Below are 16,719 nucleotides of genomic sequence, written 5' to 3' on the forward strand. Positions count from 1 at the left end.
AAGGAGAAGGAGAAGGAGAAGGAGAAGGAGAAGGAGAAGGAGAAGGAGAAGGAGAAGGAGAAGGAGAAGGAGAAGGAGAAGGAGAAGGAGAAGGAGAAGGAGAAGGAGAAGGAGAAGGAGAAGGAGAAGGAGAAGGAGAAGGAGAAGGAGGAAGAGAAGGAGAAAGAAAAAGAAAAGACTGAAGTGAGCCAGTTGGATCAAAAGCAGATTGCTTCTGATGAATTTGATGTAGAAAAGGAAATTGTTTCATTGTCTTCCTCAACTTCATCCTCCTCCTCCTCCTCCTCTTCATCATCATCTTCTTCTTCTTCTTCTTCTTCTTCTTCTTCTTCTTCGCCTTTGTGTGAGGATATCCAACATTCTGCTTCTTCGTCTTCTTTGTCTTTGTCTCCATCGCCTTGTGCAACTCCAATTGGTGTTGCTTCTGCCTCTGACTCAACTTCTGCTTCTCCTTCTGCTTCTCCTTCTTCTTCATGTTCTTCTCCTTCTTTGGCTGATCCTTCCTCCTCCTCCTCCTCTTCTTCTTCTCCTCTAACAATTGATGTTCCAGACACTCTTTCTAATGATTTTTCTTCAGCCCTTTGTCGACCTCCTCTTTCTTCTTCTTCTTCTTCCTCTTCCTCTTCTTCTTTCTCCATATCTTCCTCTTCTTTATCTCCATCTACACCATCAGCTTCGACAAACTCTCCGTTTTCTTCTGCTTCTTCTGTGCATGTTTCGCCAGTTTCTGTACAAAAGGCATCTTCTTCAAGTTCTTCTTCTTCCTCTTCCTCTTCTTCTTCTTCCGCTGCTGCCCCTTTTCCTTCTGAAATTTCTCTTTCTCTGTTGGATGATTCACCTGACTGGCTGCCTTCACTTCAGTCTTCTATAAGCACCCTCCTTTTCTCATCAGAACCCCAACAAGATTCTGTTTCTTCATCATCATCATCATCATCATCTTCTTCTTCTTCTTCTTCTTCTTCTTCTTCTTCTTCTTCTTCTTCTTCTTCTTCTTCTTCTTCAAATTCAGATTCGAATTATTCAAATTCTATAAATTCTTCTTCTTCTTCTGCACCTTCTCATTCAAACATTGCTAATACGAATGAGAAGTGTTCCGATGTTGCTGCTTGTGCTTCTTTTGCTTCCAAAATGAATCAGATAAGCCAAACAGCAACGAATGAAGATGCTTATTCAAAAGGAGAAAATTTCTATTCAGATAGTTTCGTTTCAAATGAAATGGATTTTGTTGATGAAAATGTTAAAGAATCGAACGTTTTTTCGCCTGGACATGAATTTATTTCGGAATGTGATGAGGAAAAAAATTGCCTTCAAACAATGATGAATTTTGCAATGAACAGTGAAAATGAGAAGAATTATAGTATTGATGCCGAAAGTCAATGGTTCTTTGTAAATGGCAATTACAGAGATGAAATGAAGCATATTTCAAGAATAAATGAAGAAGAATTAGTTTTGAGTTATTAAGGGAAGCAGTTGCCATTGAATTTGCGCACGATATTTTGTAAAAATAAACTATAAATTTTATAAAGTGTTAACTTTTGTGTGATTAATTTTCTTTCTTCTTTATATTTTTTCAAAAGAAGTTTATTAAAATTTCCAGCATTTGAGAATTTTTTTTTTTTTTCTTTTTGATAAAAATTAAGAAAGTGGGTTTTATTTGTCAATAGTTATTTTCTTTTATAAACTTTTTATTAATTTTGTTTGTTTCATTATCTCAATTATTTCATTTCAATATGAAAAAAAAATTTTTTTGCAAATTTGTTTTGTTGATTTTATATATGCATCAAAATAATAAATAATTTGACAAAGAAATGAAAATGATAACAAATGAGAAAAAAGAATATTCAATATTTTGTAAAGTGTAATACAATTTAATTCATTTTGAATTATTTGAGATTAAAATGAAGAATTTTTATTCATTTTCCAACTTTTTTGTCTGTATTTATTTATTTTGTTAGCAAAAACATTTTTTTCCTATTAAATAAATCTCTTTTGTTTTATTTTCAGGTGAAAAGTGAAACTAAATATTTTGAATAATATTCCTATCCACCTTGAAAATTTTCGCAGAAATGGAAATTAGCACTTTTCAATATTACAGTTAATTTTTATGTGAAATGTTGTGGTCTATTACAGATATTTGTTCAAACATTGAGTATTTTTCATATTTGACAAAAAATCAAAAACGAGCGAACAAAAAATTTTTTCAAATCAATGCTTTTTCTGTTTATTGGATTTTCAGAAGTTCAAATTCCATTGAAAGAAGTTTTTCGTTCTTATGTTTTATGTGTTCTTCTTCTTTTAATAGGCAACAGTTGATATTAAATGCATGATAAATAAAGATGCAAATGATATTATAACTGGGTGATAATTTTAATAAACATAACATTTTTTGGAGTGTTTGAAATAATGAAAATTCATTGTCATTGGGTTAATAATTTTTATTTAAACGTAAAATATTTATTAATCATATCAAAAACCCTATTATGACTTGAAATGATTGAAGAGGTGTCATAAAATAAATCCATCACTTTTTTGTATCAATTAAAGATTATTCATAACAAACATTCATCTCGAAATTATTGTCAGAAAAAATTTGATTTCAAAAATAATCACCCAACTTTTCACTGTTGTTTTTAATTTTTCAAACTGATTTTCAAACCAAAAAAATTGAAATAAAAAACGAATTCTTTTTAATTATCTTCTATGAATCAACGGAGACTTCATTGATTTTTGAAGTCTAATGGAAAAAAGCTAACAAATAAATTTTTATATTTATGATGCTGATTAACAAACAAAAAAACTGTCAAACTAAAAAAACTGCAAATTAATGACTCAAATTGTTTCAAACAAAATTTGGGAGACTATATTTGAAATTATAAGTTTTCATAAAAATTTTTAATTTTAATGGGACGAAATATTTAACTACAGGCATTTTTCATTGAAAAATTATGCATTTTAGATGAACTTTTTGCGATCAAAAAATTTGAAAAAATGTGTCTATTTTTTGAAACACGTGTGAAGTCACAAAACATTTTGTTATTACATCAATGAAGTTTGTTTGCAGTTTAGAAAATCTTATTTATTTTGTAATCTGAGAAAGTGAAATAAAGTTATGAGTGAAGCAATTTTTCAATGTCTTGTGCAAAAAAAGCTTGAAAGTCCCTTTCTTTCCCCAAATAATATGTGAAAATGATATTTTAATGAACACTGAAATATGAAAAAGCCATTTACAAAAAAACTTTATCATTTATTCATCAAACACATTGAACTTTGAAACATTGATTATTCATTCAGCACTAGGATAAAAATAAATTGGCTAATGACGAAAAACCTTTTGGTATTCAACACACAGAAAAAAGTTTTGATTTGAAAAATAATCACCCTTATATTCAGCTTCACAGCTCGGTATATAAAGAAAATAAAAAATTTTATTTTTTCAATCAATCGATATTTGCTCTGTTGATATTAAAAAAAATAAAACAAAATGTTTTAAAAAAATTCCTAACAGTGAATCTTTGCTCATATATATTAATTATGTATGTATTTTGTTATATTCAATAAGCATATGTATATTACTTTTTGTTTGGAAGAAAAGTCATTCACACCTTCAACGTCAAATTTTGATTAACCATAATAAATATGGAAGAAAAAGAATTATATATTATCCAAAACGAATTGACTGAAAAAGAACAGAAGATACTGACGGATGTAATACCAACACATGAAATTTTTAAAGCACAAATATTGGAGAGCTATCAATCGAATATAGCTCATTACTTTGAATGTGTTGATGGAATCACTCAAACTCAATTCAACCACATTGCCGAATTTTTGTTCCAAAAACTTGGTAACATATTTTTATTTATCAAGATAATTAACTTTTATGTAAGAGAAAATATTAACCATTAATTTGGATAGAGATAAGGTTCACAGAATTAATATTATTAAAATTTTCCTTCAAATTTATTGTTTTTCAGAAAGGCCAAACAACTTATAATTCCGAACAACGTAGGCTTGATTCTGCAAACGAGAAAAAAACACAAGATCTTTTAAAAGAAATATCAAATCAATTAACAGTGTGAAATATTTAAAGCTTTTTAAATAACAAAAAAATAAACAACATTGCATTGAAGAGACTGACTGACACCACTGCACTTATTAATGAACGAACGAAAGACATTGATCAGAAAACGGATATCATTCGAGATGAAATGAAAGCAATTAATCCGACAATGACATCTGGAATTTCAGCATTAAAGCCGCTCATCGATGATGAACTTTATGATAAAGGTAATTCTTTTGAAGAAAAGCATCAAAAGCCATCATTTTATGAAAAAGAGAAAAGCAAACCAGGAAGCAAAGAAGACGAAAGATTTTATGATTATGTATGACTCAAATTTATTTTTAATATTTAAATAATTCATTCATCACTAATTTTAGTGCCCTTATTGCGGAGAACCTGTTAAAGATGAATTGCTTGATGTATGTTTTTCTTTCTTATCAATGAACTTAAATTAGAAACAATTAATTAAATTCATGCGAATATCATAATTATTAATTGTGTTGATTTCAACATATAAACATGACCGATCACAATTGTTTATGACTTATCGCAGATGCATATTAAAATATGTCCTCAACTTGAAAAAAAGAAGAACTTCAAAGATGAAGCACCGTCTTCATCGTCTGCTTCAAGATCAGCATCAGACTTTCATTTTCCATACAATGCTTTACCAGAAAATTCTGCATATTCTGTATCTCATTTATCTCGTTTCCCTCCATCTTATGAAACATCTTACCCTTCAAGAAGTTCTGATTCATTATCTAATGATTTGAATGATCCAACACTTTTAGAGAAAGAAGTCGAATGCCCAATCTGTCATGAAAAAAGAAAGTATGACTCAATTGACTTTCACATTCAATATGCTCACGGAAGTGGGAAAGATAAATGACAGTTGAGAAACAATTGCATCTTTCTTTATTGATAATTTCATTTTTAATAATGATTGAGATACTTATATAATTATGCGTATTTTTTTCTCAATTACTGTTGAATTTCAACATGTCATTTTTTATTTAAAGTCTTTATCAATATCACATTTGAATAATAAGTAATAAAATACTTGTTCAAAACATATAAAAGCTTGAAATATCTGACTTAAATTTATTGTTTGAAAGAAATAATTACTTCTGCAGATCGTAATTTAAACAAAACATTTAATCAATGATGCCCCGAACCCCTAAAACTCACAGTACGTCAAGAATCGGCGCAAAAAGTCCACCGAAAAAGGTTAGTTTATTTGTATTTTTTGAATTCATATTTTTACAAACTAATTTATGTTAAGCAAATATCAAAGAAAATTCATGGAGTAGAAGAATCGATGGGACACATGAAAACAGAACTGGATGCGATAATTGCAGATTTAAGGAAATCGCTCATTGAAATACAAATAGTTTGTACTGAGAGCGGAATTCTTTTGTTTCAAAAATTATAAAACTTTTGTTTTTTGCTTCAGGATATTGAAAAACAAGGAGAGCAAACAGCTCAACTTGAAACGCGCACAATTGAAAGAGAAGCATCACTTGCACATTTAGAGCAATTATCTGCTCTTGAAATGCAACTGGCACATTGGGCTGAAAAAAAAATCGTTGAATCCACAACACCAATGTTTGAAAAATATAATGTTTTGAATTTAACCTTTAATGTATTCTTTTTTAATTTAAGAAAAGAAGAATGTGATAGAGCGACTCGATCTTTGGCTGCTGATTTGAGAACAACAAATATTCAACTTTTAAGCCTTAGAAATGAAATCGGAGGACAACTCACACTTGTAGCAAAACGAATAGATGATATGGTGACAACTCGTCAGAATGATCTCACAATTTTTGAAAAAGTTTGTGATGAATTTGAGGATTAATTTTGAAAATTATTTTTTTGCAGCGCTGTGGAGATACAGAATTCAGAATAGGTGATCGAGTGGATTCTCTTCAACGAGTCATTCAATCTTTGAAAGAAAATGTAACGTCCATGAGAGCATACATTGAAGTTTTCACATCGTCACCTTCTGTAAGTGGAAGCACACTGTCTTCAACATCATCTCTTGGTTCTTCCCTTTCTGTTCAACCAGATCCATCTCAGATGAACATCTTGCTTTCAAGAGTGAAAGCGTATGCATCGGATTTGCAGACTCAATCGTCTGGTTTGTCATCGAAGGATATTTTATGTTAATTCATAATTAATTATAAAAACTTACAAACGATCGAAATAATATATTTTGAATTATTGTTTTTGAATTACTCTCTGAATGAAATTACATAATTGCACATTTTTATTATTTAATGATAAAACGGTGTATATTTTTATGTATGTTACATATACTATTAACTAAAGAATCGCTGATGGCGCGAGTCGATCAGTTGGAGCAGTCATTAACCGACAGGCTAACAAGGGTTATTAAAGAGAGGCAACAGAATTCAATCATGCAATTTGAAACCAATTCAATGAAAAAAGTTGATGAAGAAGTTAAAATATTGAAGGATGAACAGCAACAGGGGTACATCAACATGAAGGTGTGAAGCACAATTAATCTCTACATTCCAATTGATGAAGTGCTATAATAATAATAATAATAATAATAATTACAATCCTTTTTAAATTTGCAAAATTCCATTCATCATTCAGGAATTGGAGACTCGGATTACCGAGCAAATTGGGCAGTTGCACAGCAGTCTTGCCAAGCAGAACGAGCAGCTGCAGTCGGCAGTTGTCCCGCAGCTGCGGAGGTTGGAGACGCAGGTGACATCACTGGCATCTGTCACATCTTCTCTAACAGCTCAGTCGAATGCTTCTTCGTCTTCCCCTTCCTCGTTCTCTTCCTCGTCCTCTTCACCTTCATCAACACCAACACAGCAACTTGGTGAGTCTTCGGGTGATTTGCCGTCTTCATCCACGTTGGCTTTGACTCACCAAGTCAATGCACTTCGAACACAAGTCACGACGTTGCAGAGTCGTGTGGACTATTTGGAGGAGATGGTGACTTCACTTGCTGGTGCTTGTTTGCTTACTTGTTTAAATTTTATTTATGATTTGATTTAATTTCTTTTTCTCATTTTTTCTTTTTCTTTTTCTTTCTTTCTTTCTTTATCCACTGAACATCCTCTTTTTTTTAATGATGACGTGCAATACTATCGCATTTAATCATTTTTGTTTCTTAAAGGTGGAATGAAAAGCGGATCGACTATGGCAACGCCTTCTTTCCAGCCACCAACCCCTCTTCGCTCCTATCCATCTCAACCTCCTTCTGCTGCGTTTCTTGCGACTCAGCAATCCAATCTCAACCACACATTCGCTTCTTCATACGCTTCGCCTGGTGCTCCGTTTGCTTCTCAAACCATTTCATCTTCTCAACTTTCTCGTCCTTCCGCTTCTTCTTCTTCTTCTATTGCTTCTTCTTCTTCTTCTTTAAGCGCTTCCACTTCTTCTCCTGGACCAATGCCCGCAATCTCTTCATTTGAATCACCTTCCCCCTATTCTTCCTCGTCTACCCCCTCTGAATCTTCTACTGGCCCTAACATTTCATCGCTTCAGCAATCCTTTTCATTGAGAGGATCAATTCTTGCATGAAGAAGAAGAAACAAGACAAAATTCCAATGCATCCATTCATTGATGCTTACAATTTATTTTATTTTATTTTATTTATTTATTTTTTTCTTAATGACAATTCTGTTGTATTTAAAATTTATTTCTGTAATAAATTGTTATCACGTTTATTTTTTTCTATCTTCAACGATTGATTTTATTAATTGATGATTTATCAACAACGTAGAAACATAATAACAATGCTTTAGCAATTATCAACTTTTTTTAAAGGAAAATCAAATTGTCCACTCTTGGCACACATTCTGGCTCATCACATTTTTCTTACAACTTTTGGAATAATAATCCTTTTTTCAATAATAACAACACTTTCACTTTCTATTTGCATTTGGCTTCACAGTTTTGTTATAAAAAACATTTTTGCACACAAAAAGAAATGACTAATTGATAAAAATTTTTTTGCATTGAGAGGCAATAATTTCACGATTAATTCAAAATCGCTAACAAACAATAAAAAAAAAACTTTGTAAAACTTTGAGATGAATACAGTTTCAAACGAAACAGCAAACACGAGTTGGAATATGTGATTATGAGAAATCTGGTTTGAAAAAATCAGAGTCTGAGTGATGCAAAGTTTTTAACAATCAGATAAAAACTTGCAACAGAAGATACGAGTGTGACAAATCCAATATTTTTTTGAGAGTCATCACAAGATGAATTTATTTGAAAAACGAAAAACTATTTCAATGGAAAAATTGAAAAATATCATTGAGTCACAAAACGCTTACGAGGAAGGAACATTAGCTTTTAAATAATCATTTATCCATTTTTTCAAATTATCCAGATTACGGCTCTCTGTAAATTTTGATATTTTCCCTTTGTAAAATCTATTGTTTTTTAAATTCAAAAATATATTTGATTATTAATCATAAAGAAACCAGATTCATTATAAAAAAGAAAAAGAAAGCAAACAATCTTACAGATGGAACACCGGATATGGAATTATTCTTGCAAACATCTGGGGAAAATACATATAAATATTATTTAATAAAAATACAAACCCATATAATCTGCGCAATTAACTTCTCCGAAGGCCAGATTGTCATTTGCGGAATATGTTTGTGCGAGTGTGATATAATCAGGGGCAAAGGCCTGAAAAAACGATTAAAATACAAAATTTGAAAAAATTCTATCATTAATTCACACTGTGCAATATCCACAAGTTGGACGGAAACTGTTAGATGAAAACAAAAATTGAATGATAAAACATAAACACAACAATTTACATACAATTTAACGATCCAAACATCGCTTGATTGCTTCATAAGATCGAAAGTCTCAATATTTAAGGGATGAACTATTCCAGGGGTACTGTCCAATTTTGCTTGTGGTAATGGCAATTCATCCTTAACATCTAACTTTTGAGAAGAAGGTTCGGTGAATTCAGTTTTTTGTGAAGTTTCAGTTGGATCAGGAATCTGAGCCTGAGGTTCCACAAATTCAGATGAAATTTTATCATGAGGTTGTGTCACATCTTCTTTCGGGGTCACAATTTGTGAATCTTGATGACTTTGTTGCTGCTGTTGCATTTTTTCTTGTTCCGTCTCCGTTTGCTGTTTCTGAGTTTGTGCTGTTGTATCACTGGAAAGAACATGCGTATCCGTTGATGGAATAGGAGCCATTCCAAATGCTATAATCAATAAAAGTAAATATCCAACAACTCCACTCAATGCATAAAGTTTATATGTTTTATTCATGGTCAAAAGCCAGTCAATTGATTTTTTGAAATTTTATAATGGATTTTTTCTTAACATTTTTAATGAGTACGTACAAAATGGATCATTTTAAATTGAAGCATATGAATAGTTGAATAATAAGAAAAAATCAACACAAATCAGTGACTATAATTCATTATTTTCTCTTCCCAAATAATAGGATGATCAATACAATAAACATGTTTGTTTTTGGATTATTAATCACTGCGGCATTTGCCGAAACTTTCGTTGATCTGGAAGATAATGGATACATTACATATACCGTGAAAAAAGGAGACACATTGTCAGCAATTGCAAAAAAGTACGGAACAACCGTTCAAAAGATCTGTGAACTTAATGGAATTAAAAATGCAAACAAAATTTATGTTGGACAAAAGTTGAAGATTCCACAAAACACCCCAACCCCACCATCCCCTCCAAAGCCATCTCCGCCATCTCCAAAGCCAACTCCAGGAAAAGGTGTTACAAATGATCAGATGAAAAGATTGGGATGGAACCCAAGCACTTGCCGCATGAACGATTTGAACAGCTGCTTGTCAAGATTCAGCATTAACACTCATCTGAGACTGTGCCACTTCTTGTCTCAATGCTCTCATGAATCTGCTTGCGGAAGATATACTAAAGAGCTTGCTTCAGGAAAGGCATACGAAGGAAGAAAAGATCTTGGAAACACACAACCAGGTGACGGACCAAAATACAAGGGAGGAGGGTATATTCAATTGACAGGAAGATATAATTATCAGGCATTTGCAAACTTTATTGGAGATCAAGGAGTTATGAATGGTGTTGACTATGTTGCACAAAATTATCCATGGTCTTCAGCTGGATTCTGGTGGCACAAGAATAACATGAACTCGTTGTGTGACAAAAACCCATCAGTTGAACAAGTTACAAAGAGAGTTAATGGTGGATACAACGGATTGGAATCAAGGAGATCTTACTTTAACAAAGCTGTTAATATTTTCTAAATTTATTCCTAAGGGAATATAATTACAGCACGCTCAAGAATCACTCATACTTAGTAAGAGTTGATTTTTAATATTGAACATCTTCAGAATTTAATATTTTTTGAAGATAATGAGATATCACAGTTTATGATTTTATATTTTTATTTTTTATTTTTTATTTTTTATTTTTATTTTTATTTTTATTTTTGATTATCTTATATATATCATACATATATATACTGAGTTTCGATTTGAGATGCATACAATTGATTAATCTTTTTTTCAATTTTGCAATAAATGCCTCAATTAAAGAGATGAAAATTATCTTTATTTGTTTTATTTTTAATCTTAAAAATTTCGTTTCATTGATATTGTCCAAAATGTCATAAAAGTAAATAGAATCTAAATTTGAAAGGAAACGAATGAAAGTGTATACCAATCGTTTTTGAATTGAAGAGTAAATTGGAAGTGTTTGGTGAAATATGAAGTTATGTTGGACGCTCTTTTGTCTGAAAGTGAAAAGCCATATGTCCGATGAAATTCAATGGATTTGCTAAAAGAAAAAATTATTAACTATCATAATTTCGTTTTATGAGAATATCATTTTCAATAGACATTTTTTGTTTTTTTCAAATAGATCAGTGTTGAATCCAATCATCAAAAGTCTTTTCAAGTTAATTGCTGTTGCTATTGTTTTAATGAAAAATTTGAAAATATGAATTCAAGGATAAAAATTTCAAAACACTGATTCCCCAAAATAATATTTTATAAAGATCTTCGTGTGTTTGTTGGAGAAGATATTTTTCACAAAAATGGTTTGCTTCCTGAAAGAAAGTAATTTCTTGCTAAATATTTTTGTATGTAACTTTTTATCGACAACAATTTCATTGATCAGGATTACGACGAAGAATATGAAGGAACAAAAAAGAAAGATGGAAAACCAATAACTTTTAAGAAATGGAGTGCTGTTGCAGTTTGGAGATATTCAATTAACCAGGACACATGCATCATTTGCAGGCAAAACCTTCAAGAACCATGTCTTGAATGCCAACATCAAGGAACATCTGAATCAGGAGGTGATAATTGCCACATCGCTTGGGGAGTTTGTAATCATGCATTCCATTTCCATTGCTTATCACGTTGGCTGAAAACTCGACCAGCTTGCCCAATTTGCAACAAAGATTGGAATTATGTTTAAGTTGAAAATGAAAAATACAACAGAAATATTCTCACTTTTCAAACTTATTCATAGCTGTTTCGCATTTTCTTTTTGATAATTTCAATTCAAACAAATGACTATACTTCAATTTTTTTTTATAAAAAAATCAATATGCTTTTTATCAAATTTCATTTTTTTTTTAAAATAAGTCAAAAAATAATGATACGAAAAAAGGAACAATATTTTTTTTTAATTATCAAGCTTCTTCCTTGTTTTGAGAAGATGCCCTTCTGTTGTAAAGACCCACTCGTTGAGAGGGAAGACTGTGTTTGGATCACAAAAAATCAGATAAAGGTACTTGAGTGTTTCAGAAAGAAAAAAAGAAGGCATTTCATTTATTCTCTTGATAGACGTTTGATAAACATTTGAGAGCGAAGAATATCCACGAGAGAATTCTTTGCCATTTACGAAATCTGGTGGAATGCGACAGTATTTTTCTATAGAAACGAAAATTTTCCATGCTTCTTCTTTATATTTTGGATCTAGAGTTGAGCGATATAGATAGAAAAGAGATTCTACAACTTCAGGGCGAAGTCTGTATTTTTCACTTTCTTCTTTTTGCACTGCATCAACTTGCTCTGATTTCATCTCAATAAACTGTCCACTAAGACCAATTGATGACCTTCTATACATATCAACACACGTATTCATCAATTCAGTGGATGCTTTGTACAATTCATCTAATATAGCATCTCGTTCTGTCATTGGCCTTTCCCATTTAAATTGGCGCCATCCATTTAGAAATGACACTCCAAGCGCAAGGTTTCCTGGAACAAAGCAGCTCAGATGGTCCCAACGCCCCCAATCGCTTGACGTCTTCCACCACACAAGGCCATTCCTATTTATTCCTTTCATTTTTCTATTGAAGGCCAACATCTGCTCCATCCAATGCTCTTCAATTCCAATTCCTTGTGCAGATTGCTCATCAGTCGAAGTAGCAGGATGAGTTGAAGAAGTCATCAATAAAGGATCAGGAAATAAATAAATAGCTATTTTGATCAAATATTCAAAGAAAGAATCTGATGGTGGACCGATTGTCACTTGGCGATGTGTAAATTTCATTCCATCTCTGTTTATTTGATAAGGGATAATATTTGACCTGGATCTACCTTCAGCATTCAATATAACTTGAAGGGCACGAAGAGAGTTATACGCAAAACTATTATCATGCGTTCTGTCTGAAAGCGCAACAAATTCCAGCCAAACAGCCACTTCTGACAAAAGTGCGGTATCCTGGGGCTTAGGCTGACCGAAATCGATTTCAAGCTCAGAAATTGACGGAAGATAAAACGAAGAAGTTGTTGATTTTTCATGCATTGTTGTTTGCGGGTTTTTCGAAAACAATTCATTGTATGGAATTGAGCAACGCTTATTCGCTTCAAAAGATTGCAGTAATTGATTTCCAATTAAGGTGGCTTTTTCAAGAAAAAAGAAATCATTAGACAGGTCATATGCTGAAATAAGGCCTCCAAGAATCCTTATTGTAACTTCAAATAGAGAGGTTCCTTTTCCAGACAGCTTAAATTCGGAATTTGCCAAAAATTTTTTAATATCGATCAATTCATGAGTCAAATTCATAACGCAGATTGTTGAAATAGCATCAATCATCGTCGTAGCTTGACCATTAAGCCATTCATTTCTGGATTTGTTTAGTGGAAATAACTCATCACTTCCCCAAGCGTGTAACTTGTAAGCATCCCATGCATAAACAAAAGCATTTTTGATTGCATCCCTCCTCTTTATATCTTGTTGATTAACTGTTGTATTCGGTAAGCTCGAATTAATAGGTAATAAAACATTCGATTTCAAACAGAAATCCGCAAAATGAAGAATACAAAAAATCCATATTACGAACATTGAAAACGCATAGCAGAATGGTCTCGATTTATTGATTTTTTATTTTTTGTAAGCAATGAAATCCATCAAAAAATAAATTTGCCCTTAATTTATTTCAACAGTTATTTAAAATTTTTATCATAAATGAATTCCAGTAAATTTTTCAATTAATTCGTTTCTCACTTAAAACAACACTCCTTAAATCCTTGGAATGCGGATATTTCATTTGTCTATATGTTTCATTTTCTTTCACTCTGCATTTAAACATAAACACCTTCCTTTCCATCAAAAAAAAAAAAAAAAAAAAAAAAAAAAAAAAAAAAAAAAAAAAAAAAAACATAAGATGTGAATTGTCTTAAAAATTGAAAAAAAATATTTCTACAAAGACAAAAAAATAGATCGATAATTTAAAAATCAAGGATTGAATTTGAATAAAATTAATTTTAATTAAAACTTTGAATTCCATGATTTTTAATAATGAATTGATGCAAAATAGTTTTTAGCAATCCAATCCAACCGGAGTAAGATTTCCATACGCAAGAAGAATAATATCCAAAATCCACCAAATTCCGAAACCTCCAAAAGAAGAAAGCTTTGCTACTCCCATAGCAACATGCCCCATATAAAACCTGTCTGCACCAAGAAATCCGAAAAAAACAGATAAGAGAAATGCAGTCGGGAACGTTGTGAAACATGGCCTTGATTTGTGTTCAAATAAATTAAAATCATTAGAAAATGAAAAATAATTTCACTCATACGCACGTAAATTTAAGTCGTCTTCTTCAATAACTTCAGATTTTTCGGTAGACTCGAAAGTGAATGAATCAGTATTTTTCACAAAGCCATCATTGTAACTTCCAAAAATGCTTTGCTCCTCGACAGGCTCAACGCATGAAACATTGTTAATGAAAAAATTAAAATGATTTGTTATTATTAAGAACAATACTAGAAAAATCATCTATTTAGTTTTTTCATTAATTAATATTTTTATAATGGTATTTTTCCATTAATAATTGAAAAGAGTTGGTGAGCAATTGCTTTATTGGTTTGTATCTTCCAGCAGCAAAATTCATTTGGACCATAATTATATTTCAAATAAATAATTTGAATTTTTTATCCAAACACAAATGAAATGACATATAAAGGAAATGTTCAAATGTCAAACGAAACAATTGAACCAACGGATATTCAGCTGCCTCCTTATTATTGGATAAGCCAACGTGAACCAATTACGCGATTATTTTTCCTTTTTTTGCACATCCATTGCAAATTTTCCAATAATCCTTCTCCATTACCAGGAGACATACAAACAAATTTTCTTTTTGATTTATTTGCCTTGAAATGTGAAGGTGCTCCTGAGATATACGCACCAAATAGAATTCAACGAAATATTCTTGGGAAATATCTCAACAATATGCTTCAATATTATTATGTGACTTCAGCAAAGAAATTTGAATATACAGTGCAGGCGTTGCCCCCCCACTTAAAAGTTGAAAAGCTAAAATCAAAACCAAAAGGTTTGAACAAATTTATTATTATTATTTTTTCAAATAATTTTGAAAAGATGGTCGAACCACATATTGCGGATTATTATGCCATCCAAAGCTAATTGAAAAAGATAAGATGAAAGATGAAATCGAATTGTTTTTAAAACAAACTCACCATGATTCAATTGAATGGACTATTCCAGAAGTGATACGATACACAAAACAAAAATCAAAAGCACAATTGCAAAAGTCAAAAGAAGAAAAAGAAAAGCATTCGACATTTATCCCGCCTCATCATTTTTTCACATACCAAACTTCCACAAAAGAATCATCAGTTGAAAGTGAAATAAAAAATACCAGTAATCTTCTGCTTGTAATTCCCTTTTGTCCCTTGATGCACATTGATTACATTTCATTTCACTCAACTTTTATTTTGTTCGGAGAATACAGTCCAACTCCGATGATCGAAGCGCCACCCCTTCAACACAAGATGCTGGAAGTTCATCAAAAACAGCAAGAAGCACCCAAAAGGATTCGCCCAATTCCTAAAGCTCTAACACGCCCGCGCTCAATTTTTGGAGGAAGCATTACTTCAAAGCCCTTTCCCGATTTTTCTCAACCGGATACACAAATGCAATCTCAGGCAGACACCCAAAAACATGAAGCAATTCACAAGAAAAATTTCTCTCCTTCATCATCATCATCATCTTCTTCTTCTTCATTGTCTTCATCTTCTCATTCATCGCGATCAAGTGAATCAAACGCTCCGTCTGCCATTCTTCCGCTGTCGCACCTTCGCTCGCGCGCTTCGACAGCACTTCCCTCATCAATTTTTTCGCCTTTTGACTCGCTTCCTTCATTTCCGTTTATTCAACAGACAGGCCAAAAGCTTGCACTGTCCAGGCCTCCTGCAATTTCTGCCCAGTCTTTCCCCAGTCCTTCTTCTTTTATGCCTCCATCACCCTCTCCTTCTACTCCACCTCCTTCATTTCCATCACGCTCACCTTCTTTTCCACCTTCTTCATCAACGCCTTTTCCTTCTCCTTCTTCAATTCCATTTCCAAGTGCAACTTCATCATCTCTGGTATCCCCCAAATCTGTGATTGCTCCTTCTTCTTTTATGAATCCAGCGTTCAATAATCCAATACTCCATTCATTTCCCTCATTTCCGTCTTTCCCTTCTTTTCCTTCTTTCCCATCAGCCACATCCACTTCAACAACATCGCCATCATCTTCCCAATCTGCCAATTCCATTGCAGCAACCATTTCTCTTTCATTACCACAAACTTCTGTTTTTTCGCCTTTCTATTCAGCACCAGCACCAGCACCAGCACCGCCTGGTCAGCAAGCGATATTTCCGCCATCTCATTCAAATGAACAGAATGTCACGTCACAAACAGGCCTTTCATCGCAACAGCCGCTTCTCTCGAAACATTCAACAGAACAGACAATCACTTCTTCAGAACATCAGCAGCAAAGTCACGAAAAGCGCTCAAACCCTTCATTAACAGAGCAAACTGCCCCTCATCTCTCTTTGGAAAAAGTGCAGCTTCCTCCTTTTCTCGCCAAAAGAGGGTGTCACATCCGAAACATTAAGCTGCACTCCTCTTCGACTGTTGGCTCAGTCGCCTGGATGTTCCAGCTGCCTTTCAAGCCGGCAGACCCCATGCCGATCCACACAGCACAGAAAGGAATGAAGTTTTGGGCGGCGTGGAAACTTCCGGAGGATTTTGTTCCAAATGGTGCATTGCAGTTTCGTGGAAGTTAGAGATGAAGAATTTTAATGGAATTTTATTTTGCTTAGTTTATTTATTTTTCTAAAAATTTTTAATATTTGAGTATGTTTTTGTGTTGATAAGAA

The 16,719-nt window shown here is 32.5% G+C and overlaps 8 protein-coding genes across 8 annotated transcripts; 5 read left to right on the forward strand and 3 right to left on the reverse strand.

Annotated features, from left to right (window-relative positions):
- Positions 1–3,531: 3,531 nt before the first annotated feature.
- On the forward strand, positions 3,532–5,139 carry MONOS_7172 (uncharacterized protein; the record flags this gene model as incomplete). Its single annotated transcript, XM_067877480.1, has 8 exons — positions 3,532–3,537; positions 3,588–3,609; positions 3,644–3,844; positions 3,888–3,922; positions 3,975–4,073; positions 4,131–4,382; positions 4,438–4,479; positions 4,614–5,139. The coding sequence occupies 8 exons, from the start codon at positions 3,532–3,534 to the stop codon at positions 4,947–4,949; spliced, it is 993 nt and encodes a 330-aa protein (XP_067728164.1). The 3' UTR covers positions 4,950–5,139.
- Positions 5,140–5,221: 82 nt separating this feature from the next.
- MONOS_7173 (uncharacterized protein) lies at positions 5,222–7,621 on the forward strand (the record flags this gene model as incomplete). The annotated part of the gene is made up of 8 exons (XM_067877481.1): positions 5,222–5,287; positions 5,343–5,450; positions 5,514–5,665; positions 5,723–5,891; positions 5,939–6,197; positions 6,389–6,567; positions 6,680–7,052; positions 7,215–7,621. The coding sequence occupies 8 exons, from the start codon at positions 5,222–5,224 to the stop codon at positions 7,619–7,621; spliced, it is 1,713 nt and encodes a 570-aa protein (XP_067728165.1).
- Positions 7,622–8,035: 414 nt separating this feature from the next.
- Positions 8,036–9,351, reverse strand: MONOS_7174 (Protein disulfide-isomerase; the record flags this gene model as incomplete). Its single annotated transcript, XM_067877482.1, has 5 exons — positions 8,036–8,481; positions 8,567–8,612; positions 8,656–8,746; positions 8,801–8,828; positions 8,885–9,351. The coding sequence occupies 5 exons, from the start codon at positions 9,349–9,351 to the stop codon at positions 8,379–8,381; spliced, it is 735 nt and encodes a 244-aa protein (XP_067728166.1). The 3' UTR covers positions 8,036–8,378.
- Positions 9,352–9,527: 176 nt separating this feature from the next.
- Positions 9,528–10,647, forward strand: MONOS_7175 (putative endopeptidase LytF). Its single transcript, XM_067877483.1, has one exon. The coding sequence runs from the start codon at positions 9,531–9,533 to the stop codon at positions 10,335–10,337; it is 807 nt and encodes a 268-aa protein (XP_067728167.1). The 5' UTR covers positions 9,528–9,530; the 3' UTR covers positions 10,338–10,647.
- Positions 10,648–11,079: 432 nt separating this feature from the next.
- On the forward strand, positions 11,080–11,689 carry MONOS_7176 (putative RING-box protein 1A). Its single transcript, XM_067877484.1, has 2 exons — positions 11,080–11,131; positions 11,212–11,689. Exons 1-2 carry the CDS (start codon positions 11,129–11,131, stop codon positions 11,512–11,514), a joined length of 306 nt encoding a protein of 101 aa, XP_067728168.1. The 5' UTR covers positions 11,080–11,128; the 3' UTR covers positions 11,515–11,689.
- On the reverse strand, positions 11,667–13,405 carry MONOS_7177 (1,2-alpha-mannosidase). Its single transcript, XM_067877485.1, has one exon. It carries the CDS (start codon positions 13,390–13,392, stop codon positions 11,725–11,727), a length of 1,668 nt encoding a protein of 555 aa, XP_067728169.1. The 5' UTR covers positions 13,393–13,405; the 3' UTR covers positions 11,667–11,724.
- A 465-nt stretch (positions 13,406–13,870) lies between these two features.
- On the reverse strand, positions 13,871–14,329 carry MONOS_17518 (putative TM2 domain; the record flags this gene model as incomplete). Its single annotated transcript, XM_067870445.1, has 3 exons — positions 13,871–14,069; positions 14,130–14,254; positions 14,318–14,329. The coding sequence occupies 3 exons, from the start codon at positions 14,327–14,329 to the stop codon at positions 13,871–13,873; spliced, it is 336 nt and encodes a 111-aa protein (XP_067728170.1).
- A 923-nt stretch (positions 14,330–15,252) lies between these two features.
- Positions 15,253–16,626, forward strand: MONOS_7178 (uncharacterized protein; the record flags this gene model as incomplete). Its single annotated transcript, XM_067877486.1, has 1 exon — positions 15,253–16,626. One exon carries the CDS (start codon positions 15,253–15,255, stop codon positions 16,624–16,626), a length of 1,374 nt encoding a protein of 457 aa, XP_067728171.1.
- Positions 16,627–16,719: the final 93 nt, after the last annotated feature.

Source organism: Monocercomonoides exilis (assembly GCF_001643675.1).
Source record: "Monocercomonoides exilis strain PA203 chromosome Unknown scaffold20-1493094, whole genome shotgun sequence".
In the NCBI taxonomy this organism is placed as follows: Eukaryota; Preaxostyla; order Oxymonadida; family Polymastigidae; genus Monocercomonoides; species Monocercomonoides exilis.

Coding starts and splice junctions, on each gene's coding strand:
- MONOS_7177 (XM_067877485.1), bottom strand. CDS start 13,392: ATGTTCGTAATATGGATTTTTTGTATTCTTCATTTTGCGGATTTCTGT.
- MONOS_7175 (XM_067877483.1), top strand. CDS start 9,531: ATGATCAATACAATAAACATGTTTGTTTTTGGATTATTAATCACTGCG.